The sequence below is a fragment of the Anabrus simplex genome, chromosome 10, assembly GCF_040414725.1.
Source record: "Anabrus simplex isolate iqAnaSimp1 chromosome 10, ASM4041472v1, whole genome shotgun sequence".
NCBI lineage: Eukaryota > Metazoa > Arthropoda > Insecta > Orthoptera > Tettigoniidae > Anabrus > Anabrus simplex.
Window position 1 is genome coordinate 72,017,666 of NC_090274.1, and position 21,816 is coordinate 72,039,481.

General features: G+C 38.3%; 1 protein-coding gene across 1 annotated transcript in view; it reads left to right on the forward strand.

Moving 5' to 3' along the window:
• AGO1 (protein argonaute-2) overlaps positions 1 to 21,816 on the forward strand; it is a 327,978-nt gene that overhangs the window by 55,025 nt on the left and 251,137 nt on the right. Inside the window, exon 4 of the mRNA XM_067155023.2 lies at positions 15,058 to 15,338. Within this exon, the coding sequence (XP_067011124.1) occupies positions 15,058 to 15,338 (281 nt within the window). The remainder of the gene's footprint in view (positions 1 to 15,057; positions 15,339 to 21,816) is intronic.

The following is a 21,816-nucleotide window of genomic DNA, read 5'->3' on the forward strand; positions in this document are numbered from 1 at the left end:
AGGGCTGGCACCAACTAGCTCTCTTTCTAGCGAATAGGAGTGCGGGTATTTTGTTGAAAAATTGCATGATCCCTGGACCAATAAATTGTTTAATGAATCAGTTAATGCACATGAAGTGACAGCCCATCAAATTGCATCGAATGAGAAAAATTAATAAAACGACACCAAAGAACTTCAATGACCAAAGACATCACAGACGACAGTTTTGGACGAACAAAACACTTACGGAAGCGCTGCGATGTAGTAGAAATAGTTGTTGTAAGGCAGTAAAGTATGTATTCTCTAAAATAAAATATTTCGTATTATTTCTTAATCAACCTGGGATTTGAGACTTTATTTGAGTAAAAGCAGTTACTATCTCCCATTTGTGACAAATATTACAGTGATATTTCATGGATCACATTCGTTCACATAACCTTATTTTTAACAAAATGAAAGACAATTTCAAATTAAAAGTCTGAATTTCAATACTGGGACCGACGTTCTTCGAATTACGCATTATCCGTATTTCGAATTAAACAAGTTAAATAACATGCAAAACCATACCTCGTGTTTACGGGAACAAGTGATTCTTTGAGTTAGGCGGCATTTCGAATTACCGAGGTTCTACTGTGAAATTGGTGAAAAGTAGCAGGCTGTGAATTTATATATAACAACTTTAGTAACTGCATCATGCTTCATAGCAGCTGAAAGGTTTTGTTTGTATGTGGGTGTGAGTAACATTGGCGATAGTTCTGAAACTCATAGAATTGTGTGACGAATTTGGAACCGATTTAGTATTTTAGTGGTGTTTGTAAGGAGTTCAATTAAGAAACAATATTATCAGTCTTTTAGGGAGGCATATTCTGCTGAATTTCCTTGTTTTATACAATCACAGAAAGGCAAAACAACGTTTCTCCCGGAGCAAAAACAGAATTAGTAAATCATATTAAATCTGTTCAACACGTCTCCAATACAAAATTTAAGGATGGCAGTCAGAAAATTAATTCGTATTTTACCTCTTCTGGAGCCGACCTTGACATAGTAATTCTTGTTCACTTTATTTTTAAGTGAACATAATATCCTGTTAGCTGAGAGCCTCTGTGGCTCAGGCGGCAGCGCACCGAGCTCTCACCACTGGGTTCCATGCTTCATATCCCAGTCATTCCGTGTGAGATTAGTGCTGGACAAAGCGGAGGCGGGACAGGTTTTTCTCTGGGTACTCCGGTTTTCCCTGTCATCTTTCATTCCAGCAACACTCCCCAGTATTTCATTTCATTTGTCATTCATTAATCATTGCAACAGGCTTCGGCAACCGACACGATTCCTATCCTCGCCACTAGATGGGGGCTTCATTCATTCCATTCCTGACCCGGTCAAATGACTGGAAACAGGCTGTGGATTTTCATCCTGTTAGCTGCTGCCGATTATGCTGGTGCTCTGTTTAGGAAAAAAATTTGGCTGTGGTTGTACGAAAACCACACACATATAGAAAGAAATGGCTATGGATTCAAGAAGTGAACTTGTTGGTTACATGCAATGTGAACCATTTCCTTTAGCTACTGAGGCTGCTCGTCCAATGCAAGCGACCTCGAATGGCCAACTCCACGCGACTACAGCCGACAAGAGGTGACAAGTGATAGATCCCCCTCGAATGGGATTTGCCGTTTGTAGTCGCCAGTACACTACAGTTCCAACTTTGAAAGTATTGAGTTCGACTTAGAACTGTAAGATTCTCAAATGAATAAAAAGTCTTATCATAAATGAAATGTTATACAAAGGTCGAACCACATATAATAATTATTTAACTCAAGATGGAATCTTGAAAGTCCTTTGTTTTACTTAGCCCTTTCAGACCTGAAAGAAAACTGGTGGTGTGAATTATTGTTTGTACGTCAAAAACTGACTAAAATGCTCTTAAATACATAGGGCCGATTGCAGAAACGATGACTAGTTTTAAGCCTTAGACATTGTCTACCTAAACAATGTCTAATAAATCATTCACGATCTTCCATTGCATAAACAGTGTTCAGTCGATGTTTAACTAGACATCCCTTAAAGTTTCAATTTTGGTTTGAAAATGGAGACAGAAGTATCTTTCATTCAACTCTTTGCTTGTCGCAACCAATGAAATTCGTCGGTGCGTGCGCCGAACGTCAGTCAGCTGTTTGTCTTCGTACACATTACTCAAATATGGCTGAGCATGACTTGCCCACAGATAAGAGTATCACTTTCGGTGCAAATTAAATCTCATAATACTATCGACACAAGCGACACGCCACCGTACGGGGAAGTGTAGCTTTCATTATAGTGTTGTTACAGTGAGTGTAATCTACTCATAAATACGGTAGCTTCGACGAAGGTAAGATGAAGCAATAGTAATGTGTAACCGAGTGTGTTGTACGGGCCATATAGATCGTAGATTCGAAACGCATCATCGGCAGCCCTGAAGATTGTTTTCCGTAGTTTCCCTATTTTTACTCCAGGCAAATACTAGGACTGTTATTATGGCCACGGCTCTTCTTCCCCAGTCCTCTTTAAACGATAATCACCACCACTTGCCTTTTCCTATCTGATAGTTGCATAAAAACCTGTGCGATTGTATATATATAAAAATCCCATACAACCTGCTTTTTAGTTTTCACAATTATGTGTGTTTACTTGGCAGTAAATATAAGTGAATCTCTCCCGGTGACAGCCCTCAGACGATCGGGACACGTAATTGTGGTATGTATGTAGTTGAAGTGACCTATAATTCCATGGGAATTACCCCATGTATATAACAAAATATATTGACTGCCAAGAATTGTATTCAAGTTGACAGTAACCAGACTGTCACTTTGTCAGTCTCAAGAAACAAGTGTCTCGTAAAGCGAAACCTTATTTTATGATTATCTCCCCGTGCATGTCAAACGAATTGCTGCGATTTAGCAGCGGGCGACCCACAGAGAGGGCGTCAGACTCAACATGATAATACAAATTACATATTTCATGGTACATAACCTCTGATTGTGCTTCACTCCTGTCATTTGAGGTTAAGCAGTGCTCTCGGCAGTGTTTAAACATGACCGGTTGAACATTGGTTTTAGACAGTGTCTAAGTGATAAATAACGTCTCTGCAATGCGGCAGCCATACTTAGGCATTGTTTAACCATAGACATCGTCTAAATGCTGTTTCTGCAATCGGCCCATATATTTTTAGATTATTCTACAAAATAAAAATTAACATCTGAAAAAAGCACCCGCACAATTGTGCGTGTCAGGACTTACTTCACTACTTACAAAGAAGAAAAATTACCTCAATGCATGTGAATCTACATATGTACATGATCAAATGTTCTATTTTACAGTGGGGAATAATTTAAACAAATCTTCGTTCAAACACAAGTAAACGTTAATTTTCTACACTGAGGAGGAGTTTTGCTATAACTGCCTTTTTGGCAGCAGCAGCTTGTCGTCAGACCTGAAAGAAATCTGGAGGTGTCAAAACGTCAAAAACTTATTAAAATGCTCTCAAATAAATGTTTTTACAGTTTATTTTACAAAATAAGAACTATCGGCTGAAAAACAGAACCCACACAAATGTGCGTGTCAGGACTTCATTCACTACTTGCAAAAAACAAAAAGATAAAAAAAATTCAACTCAGTACATGTGAATGTGCACATGTACATGATCAAATGTTCTATTTTACAGTGTGGAATGATTTTAAACAATTAAAATCTTTTACATTTCTCATGTAGAGTACGAGTTTTTCTTTCACAGTCCTTTTTGTGACAGCAACCAGCACTCCTGCATGCATTGCCTGTACCTCATGGTATTACGTACGATGTTGTAAGTTCACATCTTATGGTTGCTACACAATCTACGCACTTCGTTGATTTTATTCTGATATCAGTAAAGCTTTTAGATTAATATGAATGCAATAAATATTTACATTAGGCATTACTGCTTCCTGCCATATTGCTAATGAACTGTATTTTTAAACTCTTCTTCCTGCCGTCTGGTGGTCAAGTACTAAATAAAAACGGCTGAAGTACATGCTACGTGTCCCGCACAAGCACTGCAGTCTGGTCTAGCGCCAAGAAAACGTCAAATAAGCTCAGACATAAATACGAACACGCACAATTGTGCGTGCACGGTCTGAAAGGGTTAGAGTAGGAAGATTCACAATTTAAATAAAAGGTTTTGTCACAAATTATATTATATAAATATAAAATAAAAATTGAAAAAGGAAAATGGTTGAAAACAACATGACATTTTTAAAATTTTACCATTTGCTTTACATCACACTGCACGGATAGGTCATGTGGCGACGAGATAGGAAAGGGCTGGGAGTGGGAAGGAAGTGGCCATGGTTTTAAGTACAGCCCCAGCATTTGCCTGGTGTGAAAAAGGGAAACCATTAAAATCATCTTAAGGGCTGCCGACAGTTGGGTATGAACAAAACGCAACAAGTAGAGACTGTTGTAATTAGAAATTTCTGTTGAACTCTTCTTACGTGAATCTTACTGATGGATGTGAACCTTCGTTATTTTTGTATGTTGTACTGATATCTTAAATTACATTCTTAATTCGAACTTTGATTCTTTTGAATATTCAAAGCTTCTTAAAATTCATATAACTTACTATCGATTCTCACTTAAACGTTTCAAAGGCGTTATTGTCTCCCTGAAGTGTGGCATTTTGGCTATTCTTGGTCTTTTGCATTCAGAATTTAGTTTCTGGATGTTTCTGGCCACATCAGATATTAATCAAAGAACTGGGGGTCATTCATCAAATCCTCCACCAGATGATGGAAACTCCCTTTGGCATAGCCAAGTGGGTGGTTAGAACTCTCCTCCCCCCTCATGGACGTTTTACAAAAGGAAATAAAAGGAAACTGACAATAAACAAGTGAACGTCGACTCAAAGTGTTGGCTCTTTTGAACATTCACAGAGACAGATTTGTAAAACCAACAGATCTCTTGAATTTATTTTCTAAGAAGCCTTGAAAGTTGGGTTTTATATTGTAATACATACATACCTTTGGCTGAAAACTGTTGACCTTGATTATACTGTTCATGTTCTGTATTTTAATGCAAGATTTTGTAGTGTACTGCAATCTGAATATGAACATAATTTCACTTGTACCATTGTTCCCATAAAGACACTTATGCATGAGCACACTACACACTCACAAGCACCTTCATTAATAATAATTATAATAATTTTGTAACTATAATCCCCCCCCCCCAATCGGTCGATTCTGGCTACGCTGCTGGCTAGTGTTAACACTGACGTATTCTTTTGCGATTTTTCCTCTGACGCCTCATTAGGTAGTAAATCTTCTAAAAGTAAAACCTTATCATCCATCTCACAGAACCTTTAATGATCTTAATAGCTTGACAACACCTTCTACAGAAACTCTCACACAGACCTGTACGGACTACAGACGCCAACTGACAGTCGCGTGAAGTCTCCTGCAGTGGGTGACCCCAGTCACGTATAGTCGCATGAATCAGTCACCTGCAGTCGCCTCATCTCATAATCGCGCGCAGTCGCTTCCAGCGGAAGAGCAGCCTGATGGGAACAATAATAGTGATTCTCAGCTTTACTCTGTTTCGTGGCAAAGCAGGAAAAGATAAGTCAGTGTTGTCTCTCCCAGCCTTGGTGGGCGATTCAGTGGGATGTAATATTGGTAATTTGGTAATTTCACAGCTAGAGTGTTACAAAATACCAATTCAAAATTGTGTAGCGTTCTGTTCCGACAATGCTCCAGTCATGATTGGAAAGAATGGAGTTGCTGCTGTTTTAAGGGAAGCACAGTCACCTGTCTACGTACTGGCTTGCTCATGCCATTTGATTACAGACATAAATATATTCATATTTACACTTCTCTATTACAGAATTTGACAAACAAAAATGAAATACTTTGGCTAATTGCGTGGGTCTCGTGATGTTGAAGGAACCACATTGTCGGCCATCTGAAAAAAATAAAAAAATAAAAATAAAATGATAACAAAGCATCATGATGCAGTCAAAAATGATTACTGCACGTTCTTTCAAGTTACTTATAAATGTGATTTTGGAATAAATGACAATTAGAAGTTCTTTCGTGTTATACACGTATATGATTCAAGAATAAACGACAATTACAAGTTCAGTTCTTTTACCGACATATTGCAATAGTGGAATTTATTTATTTCAAAAGCGGAATCGCTCGTAATTCTCTTGAAGAATTAATAAACAGAAAATGCAGTGTCTTACCTCGCATTGAAGTGGTCTTGCTGCTCGAAGATCCCATAAATGAATGATGACATATGACGACAACTCTGGAGAGGAAATACACGGGAAACGGAATACGCATGCACAAATATGGCTACGGATGAATCTGCTAGTAGACTGGACTTACTCGATGTGCGGGGTGACAATTAGAGCCTTTCTTACCGTGTGAGAAACCTGTGATTCATATTTCCTAGCAACTGTCCTATGACGTGCTAGCCGCGTGCTCCGCGTGTGCTTATAAAGTAGCGTCACACGCCCAGTGCGTGATCTGCACTGAACGTGTTAAAGATGAGGTGCTTGTTAATGCTCAGTGTGCATCAACTACTAGCTTAACATAATTTATGATCCCAAAAGCTGAGCCTGGTAGTTCCAAAGACCATGTCAAGAGGAAAGCTACTGAGTCGTCAGAATTGGTTGCTCCCAAAAGATTTGAATGTGTTTCAAAATCTGACACTCCTTTGCTAAAGAATAAGGAAAAATAATTTTTGTTTTATGGTTCTGTCATCAGGCTTAAATAAGACACAGTGTGCCTTCCTGTATGCTGTCATTCCTTAATTTGAGAACCTTAATTCTACACTTCAGAATGCTTCCCCTCACATTCATAAACTACTAGAACTAATGATGAACTTGTTAAAGCAACTGCTTTCCAGATTTGTTAAACCAAAAGTGATCAAAAGTTCCATACCATTACTTCTGCACAGCATGTGATTATATTATTAACAAGTTCACTCTCAGTGATGAAGTACTGAAATGCAAAGGTTTCAAAAATTGAAGATGCCCGGTTTTCTTCTGTACAATTCTTTATAGAAAGATTTCCATCATTGCTGCTGAGGAAGGACAGCGAGTCTGTTGAGGATGCAACGAATGTACTTCAGAACTAGTTAGTAGCTCTTCAGATTGATGACTGTGCTTCTGTTGAGGGTGAGAATCTGACTGATGACACCAAATGGGCTCGCTTGATGAACGTGCGTGGAGCTGATGGTGTTCCTAAGTATGATAGTATCCAGTGCGAGTGTAAACGTATATTCAGCTTGGTGAAAAAGAACCAAAATCAGTTTATGTCCTCAGTGTCAAATTAAATTCTGATTCTATTTCTGTTTTGCAAACAAGAAGTACTGGTCCATGTTACTTGTAGTTTTCCTCCAGAATTTCTGAAGAAAGCAAAGAAAGCAACTCATCTCCATCTGTCCTCTCCAACTTGTGATGGATAATAGCCTGCATACTGTGAACTTGGCAGACTGTTGTAAATAAGTGTACATGTTTAGTTTAATTTTGAGCTTACATTCTTATTGTGACTAGTACGTTTAAAGTGCAAAAAAACACTGTGTACTGCGTGAACTGTTCCCAATGTTAAGTGAAAACAGATGAATACTCATCAAGATGTAACTTTGTGTAAGTATTTAATTTCAGGGGTAATCATAACATGTATTTGACTTGTATTAGTATTGTTTGTAATCTCCACGTCTTGGCCGTCCTTTTTCACAATGTCTCAAGACTTTGCGATGCATGCGCGTGCTGTTAAAATTTTTCTGCTTTAGGATCTACCAGATTTCTCTTTTTGAAAGTTGGCAGGTATGCTAGTTGTACTTCCTTTTCAAACAAAAATCGCCACCAACACACTCATATTCGGGTGAACAGGGTGGATGGAGTGTAGAAGACAATTTTTCACAGTTGGTTTCTTTACAGCATAGGGGGTTATACTTTGTTTAGGTGTGTGTTGATATTAATTTATCACCATTTGTTTTGTAGTTTTTGTTTAGGATACCATTTCTTATAGGTACATGTGTATGTGTAAATTCAGGTAAATACAGTGAGAACTCTTGTATTTCCACTGACACAATGCCTTTTCATACTGTTATTATTTTACGTTTATTGCCGATACTTTATTTGAAGGCATGCCCAGAAAAACAGGTTAACCGACACTTGTTTAAAATGGAGAAAAATTAAGTTTTGTGAATGAGTCTGGAAAAATATCAGGAACTACCTGTATTCATTTTTGTGGACATAAGGCGCAAGCACATATTTTATTGCAGACTTTCTTTAATAAGTCCAAAATAAGACAATATCAATAATGAATGGAGGACATCACTAAACTTCTTCGATCCTTCACAGGGCTACCTCCAATATTATAAATAATGTTTATATTTCTTTCTAATTCAAAAATAATAATTTTTTCTTTCATTTAACATTTTTGAACATATTATACCAAGATTGTTGCACTTCATAACTGTATTTTGCTAGCTGCCTCTGTGGATCCGTGGTAGAGTGTCGGCCTCCGGATCCCAAGATAGCGGGTTCGAACCCGGCAGAGGTAGTCGGATTTTTGAAGGGCGGAAAAAAGTCCATTCGACACTCCATGTCGTACGATGTCGGCATGTAAAAGATCTCTGGTGATACATTTGGTATTTACCCGACAAAATTAATTCAATCTCAGCCATAGACGCCCAAGAGAGATCCGGTTTACTCTAGGTCCGCTAGATGGCAGACAGAGTAAACCGGAACGTCGAAATTGACGAGCAGACAGCCAGATGGCGTCAAATCGAAATGTCTGCAAAACGGCAGCTGAGGCCATACGATTATTATTATTACTGTATTTTGCTCAGGAAATTTATGGTTGAAGATGTTATTTAACAGTGATCATTATCATCAGAAAGTATCCTCAGGAATGTTCTCTGATTCTGCAACAGATTTAATGTTTTGGTAGTCTTCTTCGTCCATTCCCTTCTCCAGATTTTCTCCCTCCACCTTACTCGATCTTTCCACAATTCCTCTTTTAGTACTTTATTGCTATCGATTCCTCTATTTGCAATACAGTCCACAACATAACTCCTCCATCTCATTCTAGGCCGTCCCCTTGGCCACTTTGCAGTCTCTGTATCCATGAATGTTCTGTTCGGTATTCTCTCTCCTGGTATTCTCATGTGTCCAAACCATTTTAGCTTTGCTATATCAATCTCTTCTTGAAGTTCACACACTCCCATGTTTCTGCTTATTTCCTCATTTTGTATTCTATCTTGTCTTGTCTTTCCCTGTATGCTCCTCAAGAACCTCATTTCAGCTGCTTGTATCTTACTTTGGTTCCGCTTAGTCAACATTCAGGCTGCTGAAGTATAGATCAGTATAGGTTTATAATAGGACGAGTATAAAACCTCCTTGAACTTCATTGGCACATCTTTGTTCCATGCAATGTCTCTCACAAACTGGTAGAACTTGCAGACTGCTGTATTCTTAAATCAGTTTCTCCATCCAAATTTCCATCTTGTGTCATCATGTCGGCCAAATATTAAAAAATTTTCAATACTTCAAGAGGTTCATTTCCTATTTTTATCACTCGCCTGGATTTTCTGTTACCTCTCGTTATGATCAAACCCTTGCTTTTTGCACTACTAATCTTCATTCCAAAATTTCTTATCTCGTCACTCCATAAATCAACTAGTGTCTGTACTTCCTCTTCATTATCTCCCCAAACTACATCATCAGCAAAGAGCATAGACTTTACTTGCTCGCCCATCATATTTCTTGGATATTATGTAGAATTCTATCCATGATGATAGTGAAGAGTAAGGGAGACAATACACTTCCCTGTCTTAAGCCGGTCTCAACTCTTAACCATTCAGTTTGACCCACTTTGGCTGTAACACAGCTTTTACAATTTTGATACAATGCTATTACCATCTGCATTGTTTCATTCCCAATCTGTGCCTCTGAATGTTTTTCACACCAAATTCCTTGGGACACTGTTATATGCCTTTTCAATATCTAGAAACGTTACTCATGACAGTCACTAGTGATCTGCATTTAGGGCAGTCCCCCAGGTGGCAGATTCCCTATCTGTTTTCCTAGCCTTTTCTTAAATGATTTCAATGACATTGGAAATTTATTGAACATCTCCCTTGGTAAGTTATTCCAATCCGTAACTCCCCTTCCTATAAATTAATATTTTCCCCAATTTGTCCTCTTGTATTCTAACTTGATCTTCATATTGTGATCTTTCCTACTTTTAAACACGCCACTCAATATTCGTCTACTAATGTCATTCCACGCCATTTCGCTGCTGACAGCTCGGAACGTATCATTCAGTCAAGGAGCTCGCCTCCTTTCTCCCAGTTCCTCCCATCCCAAACCTTGCAACATTTTTGTAACGCTACTCTTTTGTCGGAAATCACCCAGAACAAATCGAGCTGCTTTTCTTTGGATTTTTTCCATTTCTTGAATCAAGTAATCCTGGTGAGGGTCCCATAGACTGGAACCATACTCTAGTTCAGGGTCTTACCAGAGACTTACAAGCCCTCTCCTTTACATCCTTACTACAACCCCTAAACACCCTCATAACCATGTGCAGAGATCTGTATCCGTTATTTACGATCCCATTTATGTGATTTCCCCAATGAAGATCTTTCCTCATATTAACACCCAGGTACTTACAGTGATCCCCAAAAGGAACTTTCACCCCATCAACGCAGTAATTAAAACTGAGAGAACTTTGTGAAACTCACAACCTGACTTTTAACCCCGTTTATCATCATACCATTGCCTACTGTCCATCTCACAACATTACCAAGGTCATTTTTTCAGGTGTTCACAATCTTCTAACTTATTTATTACTCTATAGAGAATAACATAATCCGCAAAAAGCCTTACCTCTGATTCCACTCCTTTACTCATATCATTTATATATATATAAGAAAAGATAAAGGTTCAATAATACTGTCATGAGGAATTCCTCTCTTAATTATTACAGGGTCAGATAAAGCTTCGCCTACTCTAATTCTCTTGAGATCATTTTCTAGAAGTATAGCAACCCATTCAGTCACTCTTTTGTCTAGTCCAATCGCACTCATTTTTGCCAGTAGTCTCCCATGATCCATCCTATCAAATGCTTTAGACAGGTCAATCTCCTTTCCATATTCCTAATACCTTTCCATCATTTGACACAACGTAAATATTGGGTCAAATGCGGACCTACCTTTTCTGAATCCATACTGGTGTTCTGCCAATTTTCCCTCTACTCTGTCTCTTATTCGTTTATCCAAGATTCTTTCAAGGATCTTAGCTGTACGAGGTATCATTGTCACTCCTCTGTAATTTTCACATTGCTTCCTGTCTCCTTTCTTGAAAATTGGTATAATGACCCCTTTCGTTCACTCTTTTGCTGCTGCTATTATCATTTCTATGGTGACCTCTTCAATTCCAGCTGCCTTGCCTCATTTCATTCTTTTGGGGGCCCTCTCAATCTCTGCCATAGAGAGCTCGTTTTCCTTATCTTCCATCTGCACTAAATCTGGTTCTTAGATTTCTCCTTGTACCGAGGTATTTTGCACGTTGTAAAGCTGTTCAAAGTATTTTCCCCGCCTCTGCAATATATCCTGCTCCTGTGTCATCACTTCCTTCTGTTCATTTTTAATGAAATTAGCACCTTCACCTGGGTTTTTTTTTTTTTTTTTTTTTTTTTTTTACCCACTGGAATAAGATCTTTTTGCTTCTGGTTGTATCTTCTTGCAGAGATTGAGTGAATTTTTGCCAGTATTTCTTTTTCTTTTGTTGTACCACCCTGGAGCACTCCTTGCTGTGCCTTTATTCTGTTTTGCATTCTGTTGATCTTTTTCTCAGTCATCTTTTCAAAGCTTGTTTCTTCTGTTTTACTATATCTTTTACCCTGCCACAGGTCTTTTCTGCAGACTCCACCATGACTGTTTTGGTAGTAGTATGCATGATGAATTGGCAGAATGTAATCCTTCCGTTCCTTGAAATATTTCAGTTTTGCTGATGTATGGGTCTCGAACTATATTTGGTGGGGAATGTCATACGACTGAGTGAGGGTCTGCCAGCCAATTTTGCTTTTCTTATAAACTCCACAGAATCGTAAGCCTCTGTTTCACAATAATTATACTTTAAAAGTTTAAAAGTTTGGTGTATAATTTACTCTCGTTTATATTCCCTGTATAGGGTGCCAACACAACTGCCGCTCAAGTCCTGCAGTATTGATATGGTTAACTACTTAATAGATTATAAGCATATTATCTGTGTAAAATATTCTTATGTAAAACTGAAACATAGTTATTTTCTACTGTTATAAGTGTTATTCGCCGAACCTTTGGTATAGGGGTAGCGCGCTTGCCTCTTACCCGGAGGCCCCAGGTTCGATTTCCGGACAGGGCAGGGATTTTTACCTGGACCTGAGGGCTGGTTTCAAGATCCACTCAGCCTGTGTGATTAGAATTGAGGAGCTATCTGATGGTGAGATAGCGGCCCTGGTCTCGAAAGCCAAGAATAACGGCTGAGAGGAATCATCGTGCTGACCACATGACACCTCGCAATCTGCCGGCCTTCAGGCTGAGCCGGGTTGCTTGGTAGGCCAAGGCCTTTCAAGGGCTGTAGTGCCATGGGGTTTGTTTTACAAGAGTTATTCACAAATATATTTTTTCATATAGAACATTATTTACTGCATTGGTTACCATCCTTCCAGTTCCACTACTTGCCTCTAGAACTGGACTGGGGAAATGGAATGCAGTGTGTATGATACTGTACTGTGTCTGCATCTTTATATTTCTCAGTAATAATCTCTGCAACTCGTGCAACTCATGTTTTCCATAATTTTCTTAATGACTTATTAAATTTCTTTTGTTTTAGCATTCTGGATAATTTTGTGATTAAATTATGGGTTCCAGGAACCTTCTGTGTAAGTTTTGAATATTCAGTGTGAGAATTATTTAATTTTTTCAAGCATAGCCCTGTGATGAAATTCCATTTGTTGATGTTAATATGATCTGTGATTAGTCTTACTGAGGGCTAATAGTACCTACCTGAATAATGCTTGTGTTGGGACCTGTTTTTTATGTTTGAAGTACAGTACTTTCTATGGTTATCAAAGTTATATTGTGCAGTAGTGGCTTCACCCGTTCTTGTCATTACAGATACACAAATCCAGAAACACAAGAACTTAAACCTTTTCCGTCTTACTAATAAAAAGTCCTTATACAGTTGTTTAACTCTTGTTTAGTTAAACAGTGAATAAACCCTGTATAAGCGTTTTACATTTTTCTTACTAATAAACAAGGTATACGCATTGTATTACTATACAGCACGTATACACTCGTTCCAAGGCGTAGGAATCTCTTCCTGTAGTTCACTGACGTATTTCCCACGTTCACCGCCTTTATGGTCGCTTCTGCTGGTTATCTACAAGCAAAACTTTCTGGAAAGTCGCACAGTAGCATGGCATATCGAAAAGGCAGTGGCAACACTAAGTGAAACAGCTGGAAATTGGCTTATACTGATATCAATATTCCTTCAGCTTGCTTATGTCATGAACGCCAGAAAAAGAAATGGAAAGGCTTAAGAAAAGATCAATAGCTCCTAACTGGAATAGTACGGAAAACACAAGCAATTGTAATTGAATCGGCGAGTTGAAAAGGGTACACATTCCAAAATCCTTACTTTTCAGGAGAAAGGAAAACCTGTTTTGTAGCTAAACGAAAGGTTTGATCAAAAAAGTTTCTATTAGGCATTTATACATCATATTTCTGCGTATTCAACTACAAAGTATGGAAGTCATATTACGTATGGTTTTCAAGTTATGCCATTTTTTATCTCGAGGAATGTGTCCCATTTTATAGGTACTCAAATTTGAGAAAGATCTTTGTAGGGGCAGATAATGTATAATAAACTCGCAACTTCAAAAGTATATTAAGCAGTAATACATTATTACACAAACATACGCCCAACCATCATTTCTTTTATAACTTAGTTATTCATTGTCATTCCATGAGACAGCTGGAAATTGACTTATATTGATATCAACATTTCTTCAGCTTGCTTGTGTCATGAACGCCAAAAAAGAAATGGAAAAGCTAAGATCAAAAGCTCCTAACTGGGGTAGTACGGAAAATGTAAGCAATTGTAATGAATCGGCGAGTTGAAAAGGTTACACATTCCAAAATCCTTACTTTTTAGGAGAAAGGAAAAACAGTTTTGTAGCTTAAAAGAAAGGTTTGATCAAAAAAGTTTCTATTAGGCATTTATACATCATATTTCTGGGTATTCAACTACAAAGTATGGAAATCATATTACGTATGGTTTTCAAGTTATTCCATTTTTTATCTCGAGGAATATGTCCCATTTTATAGGTACTCAAATTTGAGAAAGATCTTTGTAGGGGCAGATAATGTATAATGAACTCGCAATATCAAAAGTCTATTAAGCAGTAACACATTATTACACAAAAATACGCCCAACCATAATTTATTTTATAGTTATTCATTGCCATTCCGTCTCTTTAAAGTGTTTTACTTTATGAAGATGTTTAGCGTACATAACCTCTGAACGGTGTAATGTCTTTTATGTTTCAAATATCGTGAAGATCATCAACATTATCGTCCATTCTTTCAATGTTAAATGGATAAGTCGAATATTTCACCACGATTATATTACTGTAGACAATAAATACCATGAAAATAAACTGCTCACTCGTTGTTGTTTTTTTCCGCTACTCGCTGCTATACAACGCTTATACAAGGGGCCTGGTCTGTATAAGCAATCCAATGAATAACTATAACAGATGTATACACAGGAGGCTTATACACGGTTTATTAGTAACGAATTTCACATAAACGGCGTATAAACCTTGTATAAAAGTTATACACCGTTTATTAGTAAGACGGTTTATATTTAACCTAATTTTAATTTGGAGGGTTAAGCCATTTTTTTCAGGTATGCCTTTATTTCTTTATACACTACTCTTATATACAGTGTTGCAGGTGGCTGGTTAAATTGCCGTTAAAAGTTTATAAAAATATGTTTTGTTATTTTTATAGTGTTCAACTGTCCTCGAAGACCAAACTTGGGCCGGGAAGGTCGGCCTATTGTTCTCCGTGCCAATCACTTCCAGATATCCATGCCAAGAGGCTACGTCCATCACTATGATATTAACATCCAACCCGATAAGTGCCCTCGGAAAGTCAATAGAGAAATCATCGAGACTATGGTTCATGCCTATAGCAAAATATTTGGGACACTCAAGCCTGTCTTTGATGGCAGGAACAATCTATACACCCGAGATCCTTTACCCATTGGAAATGACAGAGTGGAACTTGAGGTAAGAATATAGCTGCCCTTTCTTCTTACTCCGATACTGATGCCTTATGCTCACCTGCTCCAGGAAATTGTGATAGAACATGAACAAGGCTCCTACAGCACAGCTGACATTGTAGTGTAGGGAAAGAATGAATGAAAATGTTACTTTTTATTACTTGTAAAGGATAGATGAGTTTGTTGTGGATGTCAGGTATTTACTTTTATATAGCTGCCTCTGTGGATCAGCGGTAGAGTGTCGGCCTCCGGATCCCAAGATAGCGGGTTCAAACCCGGCAGAGGTAGTCAGATTTTTGAAGGGCGGAAAAAAGTCCATTCGACACTCCATGTCGTACGATGTCGGCATGTAAAAGATCTCTGGTGACACATTTGGTGTTTACCCGACAAAATTAATTAAATCTCAGCCATAGACGCCCAAGAGAGTTTCGGTTTACTCAGTCTGCCATCTAGTGGGGGCCTAGAGTAAAACAGAACATCGAAATGGACGAGGAGACAGCCAGATGGTGTCAAATTGAAATGTCTGCACACGGTAGCTGAGGCCATACGATTATTATTATTATTATTATTATTATTATTATTATTATTATTATTATTATTATTATTATTATTTATTATTATTTACTTTTATAACCTAATGTCATTAAATCATGCATGCATCATTCTCCATACTTCCTATGGCTACTGACATTGGCTGGAATTATGTGCAGTACGACACCATTTGCTGGCAAGACCTAGTGTTTACAGTGTACTGTGTCTTCTGGTATGGGTTAGAACACATTTGTTCCTAGGCTTGTAAGAGAGTCACAAAGTTCCCACCTATGCGATACAAGTTTCTTCAACGCCACATCATATGGACCTTCAGAAGACATTTTCAACCGACATGAACTTGTCATTTTAGCCTCAACATAGTTTTAGCTTAATGTTTTGCTCTATGATACATTTTGTTTTTAGTTTTAAATCTTATTCAAGTTTTAACTGATGATGTCCAGTATTTTAGGACGAAACATGTACCAGTCAATGTAAATAAATTGAAGTAACTTGTATAGGTGGGAACTTTGTGACTCTCTTACAAGCCTATTAAGTGACAATACGGAGATAACATGTACTTTATATTATGTAATTCTCCATATAAACAGATGGTAATATCTAACACCCATTTGTCTGCTTTTGAACAGACAGGGTGTATTGTAACAGTAAATTTGGTACTTCGGTAGAGATGAGACGCAGGGCGTGTACCAGTCGCTGAAGTGCATACAGAGGGAGAGGGTTTGTTTAAAAGAAATCTTAAAAACTTTGTTTCAGAGTTTATTAAAAAATTGAGATTAATATCACCTCTGTACAGCGTATACAGTCGAAAAAGTTCTTCGTCCTATGGCTGGCGATGTCCTTGGATTCCGGCAGCTCTATTTCCATAGCAGCGAACCACCATTCGTCCCCCGATGGAAGTTCTAGAAGATCTATTCGGTGCTTTGAAGATCCAAGGCGTCGAGGTAGTCCTTGTAAATGATGAACATGAATGAACATCGTTCAGCTCTGGGGCGAGTTAGTGCAAAGGCTGCTTCTGCACAGATGATAGAGTGTTTATAAATGCTTTTGACAAAGTCCAAACACAAATGTCTCGGTGAAATGTCACTTAACTTTATCACGTGTCAAGTGAAAGAAACATTCACAAAATAAAGTCCACTCGGAACTGATTGTCAAGTTTAAAGTTACTGAAAGTTTGTTGCACCTATTACAACGTGAAGTAATGTCACATTACTTAGTTCATTGAAGCACTGTTCAATTTAAATGAAATAAAGATGTTCCTCTCGTGAATCAAACTCGTTCACGTGTTGAAACCAAAAGACGAAATTAACTGAGTACTGACAGTCCTTGGTTTGACTGTCCATAAATGTACACTGTTCATTAGAATGGAAATGCACTGTTCATTAAAATAGAGATGCGCTGTTCACACCTGCACAGTTCACAGTTCATGACCACAGTTTACGGATGGGTAAATTAAATTTGGATTAAACACAGTTTATAACTTAAAGTATCGAGTCCTCGGCAAGGAGCAATTAGATTCAAGTCCATAAAATTTCAATTTCGAACACCCGAAAATGTTTGCGGGTCTTGGACACTCGTATAGAGTAACAGTCAATAAATAATGTCCAGATGATACACAATTCACCTCACGTCCTATCGGAGTAAAAGGTTGTCACAATATAAGGAAATCTGAATAAGTCCACATTCAACGTGACTATATTAAAGTCCACGAACTTGAAACTTAGCAGCGGCTTCACGCTCGATTACCGCACCCGCGAACTGACGGTGCGAATACTACAGTCTAGTGTGCTTATAGAAATCCCGGCCACAAATTGGTATCACATTCTGCAGCGCACTGCTGCTCACTATAACATGCTGCAACACACTCACACTGATCTGCTGAGCGAAGCAGCACGTATTTATATTTGATCCGAAACTCGTAGAACATTCTACATCAATCCAGGCTTTGTAGTGCAGCGAGGCATGCTGTGACGTCACCCGCTCACTACGTCACACGCGCGCAGCTGTTGCTCGCTGCCTAGTCAGTTCTTCGTAAGCGGTCCGGAGCATAACACGTAAGTTTAATATATAAGTAATAATAATAATAACGTAAATGTTTCCACCTTTTCAATACAATATATTCAACAAAATTACAAAATTATACGGTACTAGTTTCGACCCCTAGATTATTATTATTATTACTTATATATTATTCTCAGTTCAATACGGACCAAAAACATGAAATTCATAACCATCAACGTAAGTTTAAGATTTTCATAACGGGGACTTAGTCTGTACTGCCGTTACCGGTACAGTATAGCCACATGAATCCGCTAATCCAGCCATGATTTTCCTCCCCGTAACGCCATTACAGAGTGTCTCTTCATTTGCACCACCTCGTAGCTCACAATCCATTATTTTACACTTGCTGAACATGATCTATCGGAAGAAAATTGCTGTTTTTACAGCCTGTAAGTGCTTGCCTCTTAGGATTAGAATTTCAAAATTATCTGCCAGTCTTGAATTAACTTCTTGTTAACTAAAAACTCATGCTCTGCAGCTCTATTCGTATGTTCTGTGAATAGTATCACTCAGCTTAAATTCTGCTGTATAAATTTTTATAATTATAATAATAATAATAATAATAATAATGATGATATTTGCTTTACATCCCACTAACTACTTTTACGGTTTTCGGAGACGGCAAGGTACCGGAATTTACTCCCACAGGGGTTCTTTTATGTGCCAGTAAATCTACAGACACAAGGTTGACATATTTTGACACCTTCAAATAGCAGGGGACTGAGCCAGGATCGAACCTACAAAGTTGTGGTCAGAAGGCCAGCTCCTCAACCATCTGCACCACTCACTCCAGCAAATATAAATTGTTAAACCTTTCCATAAAATGAAAATGTATCACCAAACTCTCACGTAGAATATAACACATGTACTGGCTGACTAGGTATTGTTCCACAGGACCTTTTTAATGGGCGGACCCGCCCTGCCGTTTTTACAGACCACCTGGCTAACATAACTTATAGTAATTGCCACGTAAGGAAATACCCCAGAAAGTAAATATCGCCGCCCGATGCTCTTCTTTTCTCTTTTTTGTAATGGCTGATCACTGCTGCCAACCTGCCTGGTTACATATTAAAATCATCAGACATAACCATAACAAACTAACCTCAATGTAAACACCGATAATGAATGTTTCCCTACCCTAGTAAATGATAAAAGATAAGATGAAATAAATCAAGATAATTATGAATATCTCCTCAATGAGGAATTAAGGAAATAAACACACTTTCTCACTTAAATTATCTGTCTTTATTTTGATATACAGTAGGCGTACTATAACCATATTCTTGAAAAGAGGGGGCGTGTTAAACGATGCAATTTATTTAATAAGTCTTTGCAGTGTGATTTTCGAAAGTTCCAGACATCCAATGACTTCCCTTTCTTTTGCGCGAATATTTCCTTCTCTCTTCAATACCGGTAACCAGTAAGGAGAGAGATTATTGGGCATATTTTCAGCCTGGAGGCTGGTTATATCTTCAAGCTTATCAGGAAACATATAGGAATACTAATGTGCCAAGCTCCGTGAACGGAATTTAGGTCAGCTTTCAAGTTCACTGCGGATTTGAAAATAATAATGTTATAAGTTCTACTGCCAAAATTTTGTCCCGCAAGAGTTATTTCATGTACCGATAGATCTAGACATGAGACTGACGTATTTGAGCACTTTCATCATTTCACACAAACTATGTTATTAAATGCATTATCCGAACATGCCACAATCCTACTTACCTGGTATTAGCCAAATAGATTTACAATCCCACAGAAAAAGAAAATATGCTTTAAATATTCTCGCAAATGTATCACTAGTGACTTTAACGGCGATGCGGTGGCAACACGCACTTCACGCTAGAGCAGTGATTGAACGTTGCCAACGTGCCAGATTAACGGTAAATGTAAGACGTCGTATCGGCAAGTAGGGTCCCTAAACTGTATGGTTACCGACACTGAAAAAGACCCAACAGCAAGAAAAGTACCGTATTTCATGGCATAATCGTCGCACTTTTTATACCAAAATTTTCGAAAAAAATTGTAGGGTGCGACCATTATACGATGAATATTTAATACCAGTATTTGTATTACTCAAAAAATGTATTTATAACTAAATTGTATTTGATACAAATTTAAGATGCACGTAATACTCGCGTTTATACATCAAAATAATTAAAATAGTCTAAAACAAAATTCATAATTTTTCGCAACAATTCGGCGAACGTTTTTCCAACCTGAAAATAAAAATGAACGTATTAAGTTAATTTGTCATTAAATTGAGTATTAAAGTTAAAATATTACACTTGCAAAAAATTATCGCTTTGTTGTGAAATGCGGACTTACCGGTACGCAATTTATTCCAAATCTTGGGTGTCGCTATCGCAGGTTTCGCTATCTGATGCGCCGTCCTCGCCTCTGTTAATACCAGTATCAGATTCTTCGTCTCCCTGCCACACTGCGTCATCTTCGGAACCGTCTAGTGCATTCGAAATCCCAGTCCTTTTGAAGCTCTTGGAGACTAGTTCAGGTGGTATAAGATCCCAACTTTTCTTCACCCACGAGCATAACAAGTCCAAGGGTGGACGCCTGATATTTCCGGCGGGCGTCAATTGCTGATCGCCGCTCATCATCCACTCGTTGTAAAATCGACGTAAGTGGTCTCTAAAGGGTTTATTAACACATACGTCTAGTGGCTGCAAAGCAGATGTTAGGCCACCAGGAATGACTATCTGTCGTGTCTTATTTGTAGTGAGAATTTGCTTCACTTCTTTCGCGAGGTGACCTCGGAAACTATAAAACAAGCAGAGCTGGTTGTTTTAGTAGTGCACCAGGTCTTCTATTCCACACAGTTTTAACCCAGTCCAGCATGAGTTCTACGTCCATCCAACCCTTTGGTTGCACTCGTACATGAATTCCACGGGGAAACTGTATATTCTTAGGCATCGTTTTCCTCTTGAAAATGATGTAAGGCGGCAACTTTCTCCCGTCAGCTGTAATGGCTAGCATTGCCGTGCATCGCAACTTCTCACTACCGCTGGTTTTCATTAATACACTCCGTGATCCTTTTAGCGCAATAGTGCTGTTGCGAGGCATATCAAAAAAGATTGGAGTCTGATCGGCATTACCGATTTGAGAAAGCAAGTACGAAGTTTCCTTGCGCAAACGTATGACAAATCGGTGAAAATTTACAATCTTGTCCGTGTAATCAGCAGGCAACTTTTGGCTTAGTGTTGTTCTCCTTCGCACTGACAGATTGTGTCGTCGCATAAACCCCTTAATCCACCCACGAGTCGCCTTAAACTGAGTTACCGGTATGTTGTGTTTGCGCGCTACCTCCTGTCCCTTAATTTGTAACATTTCATATGATACACTGCAGCCATTGTTACGTATTTCACTGACGTACCTAAACACTTCTTCGTCAATTATAGGAAACTTCCCTGTTTTAGGACCTCTAAACGCGCATCTAGAAGGGTTTGTGCTTTTTAGCTTGTTTTTTACTTTCCGCCAGTCACGCACCAACTTTTCACTCGCAGAAAATTTTCTTTCTGCGGCTCTGTTCCCGTGCTGTTCAGAAGGCAATTACGCTTAGCTTGAAGCCCGCAGAATAGTTTCTATATTTACCCATAATCGCTTATAAATGCTTCACACGTTAATGTTTTGCGATATAAATGACTTTTCGTAATTGTTCACTATTAAAACAAATTATTTCTGCAAACACCCAAAACACAAATTAAAAACTTAAATTCTCACGCACACATGTCTACAGTAATCACGTAAATCTGAAACAAATAAATGCATCTGTGATCTGTCCATTCCAGAGCAGCCAATACTGTTAAGCAGCAAGGAAGCATGCAACAATTTATCAGTTTAGCTCGTTGGTTGCGACACAC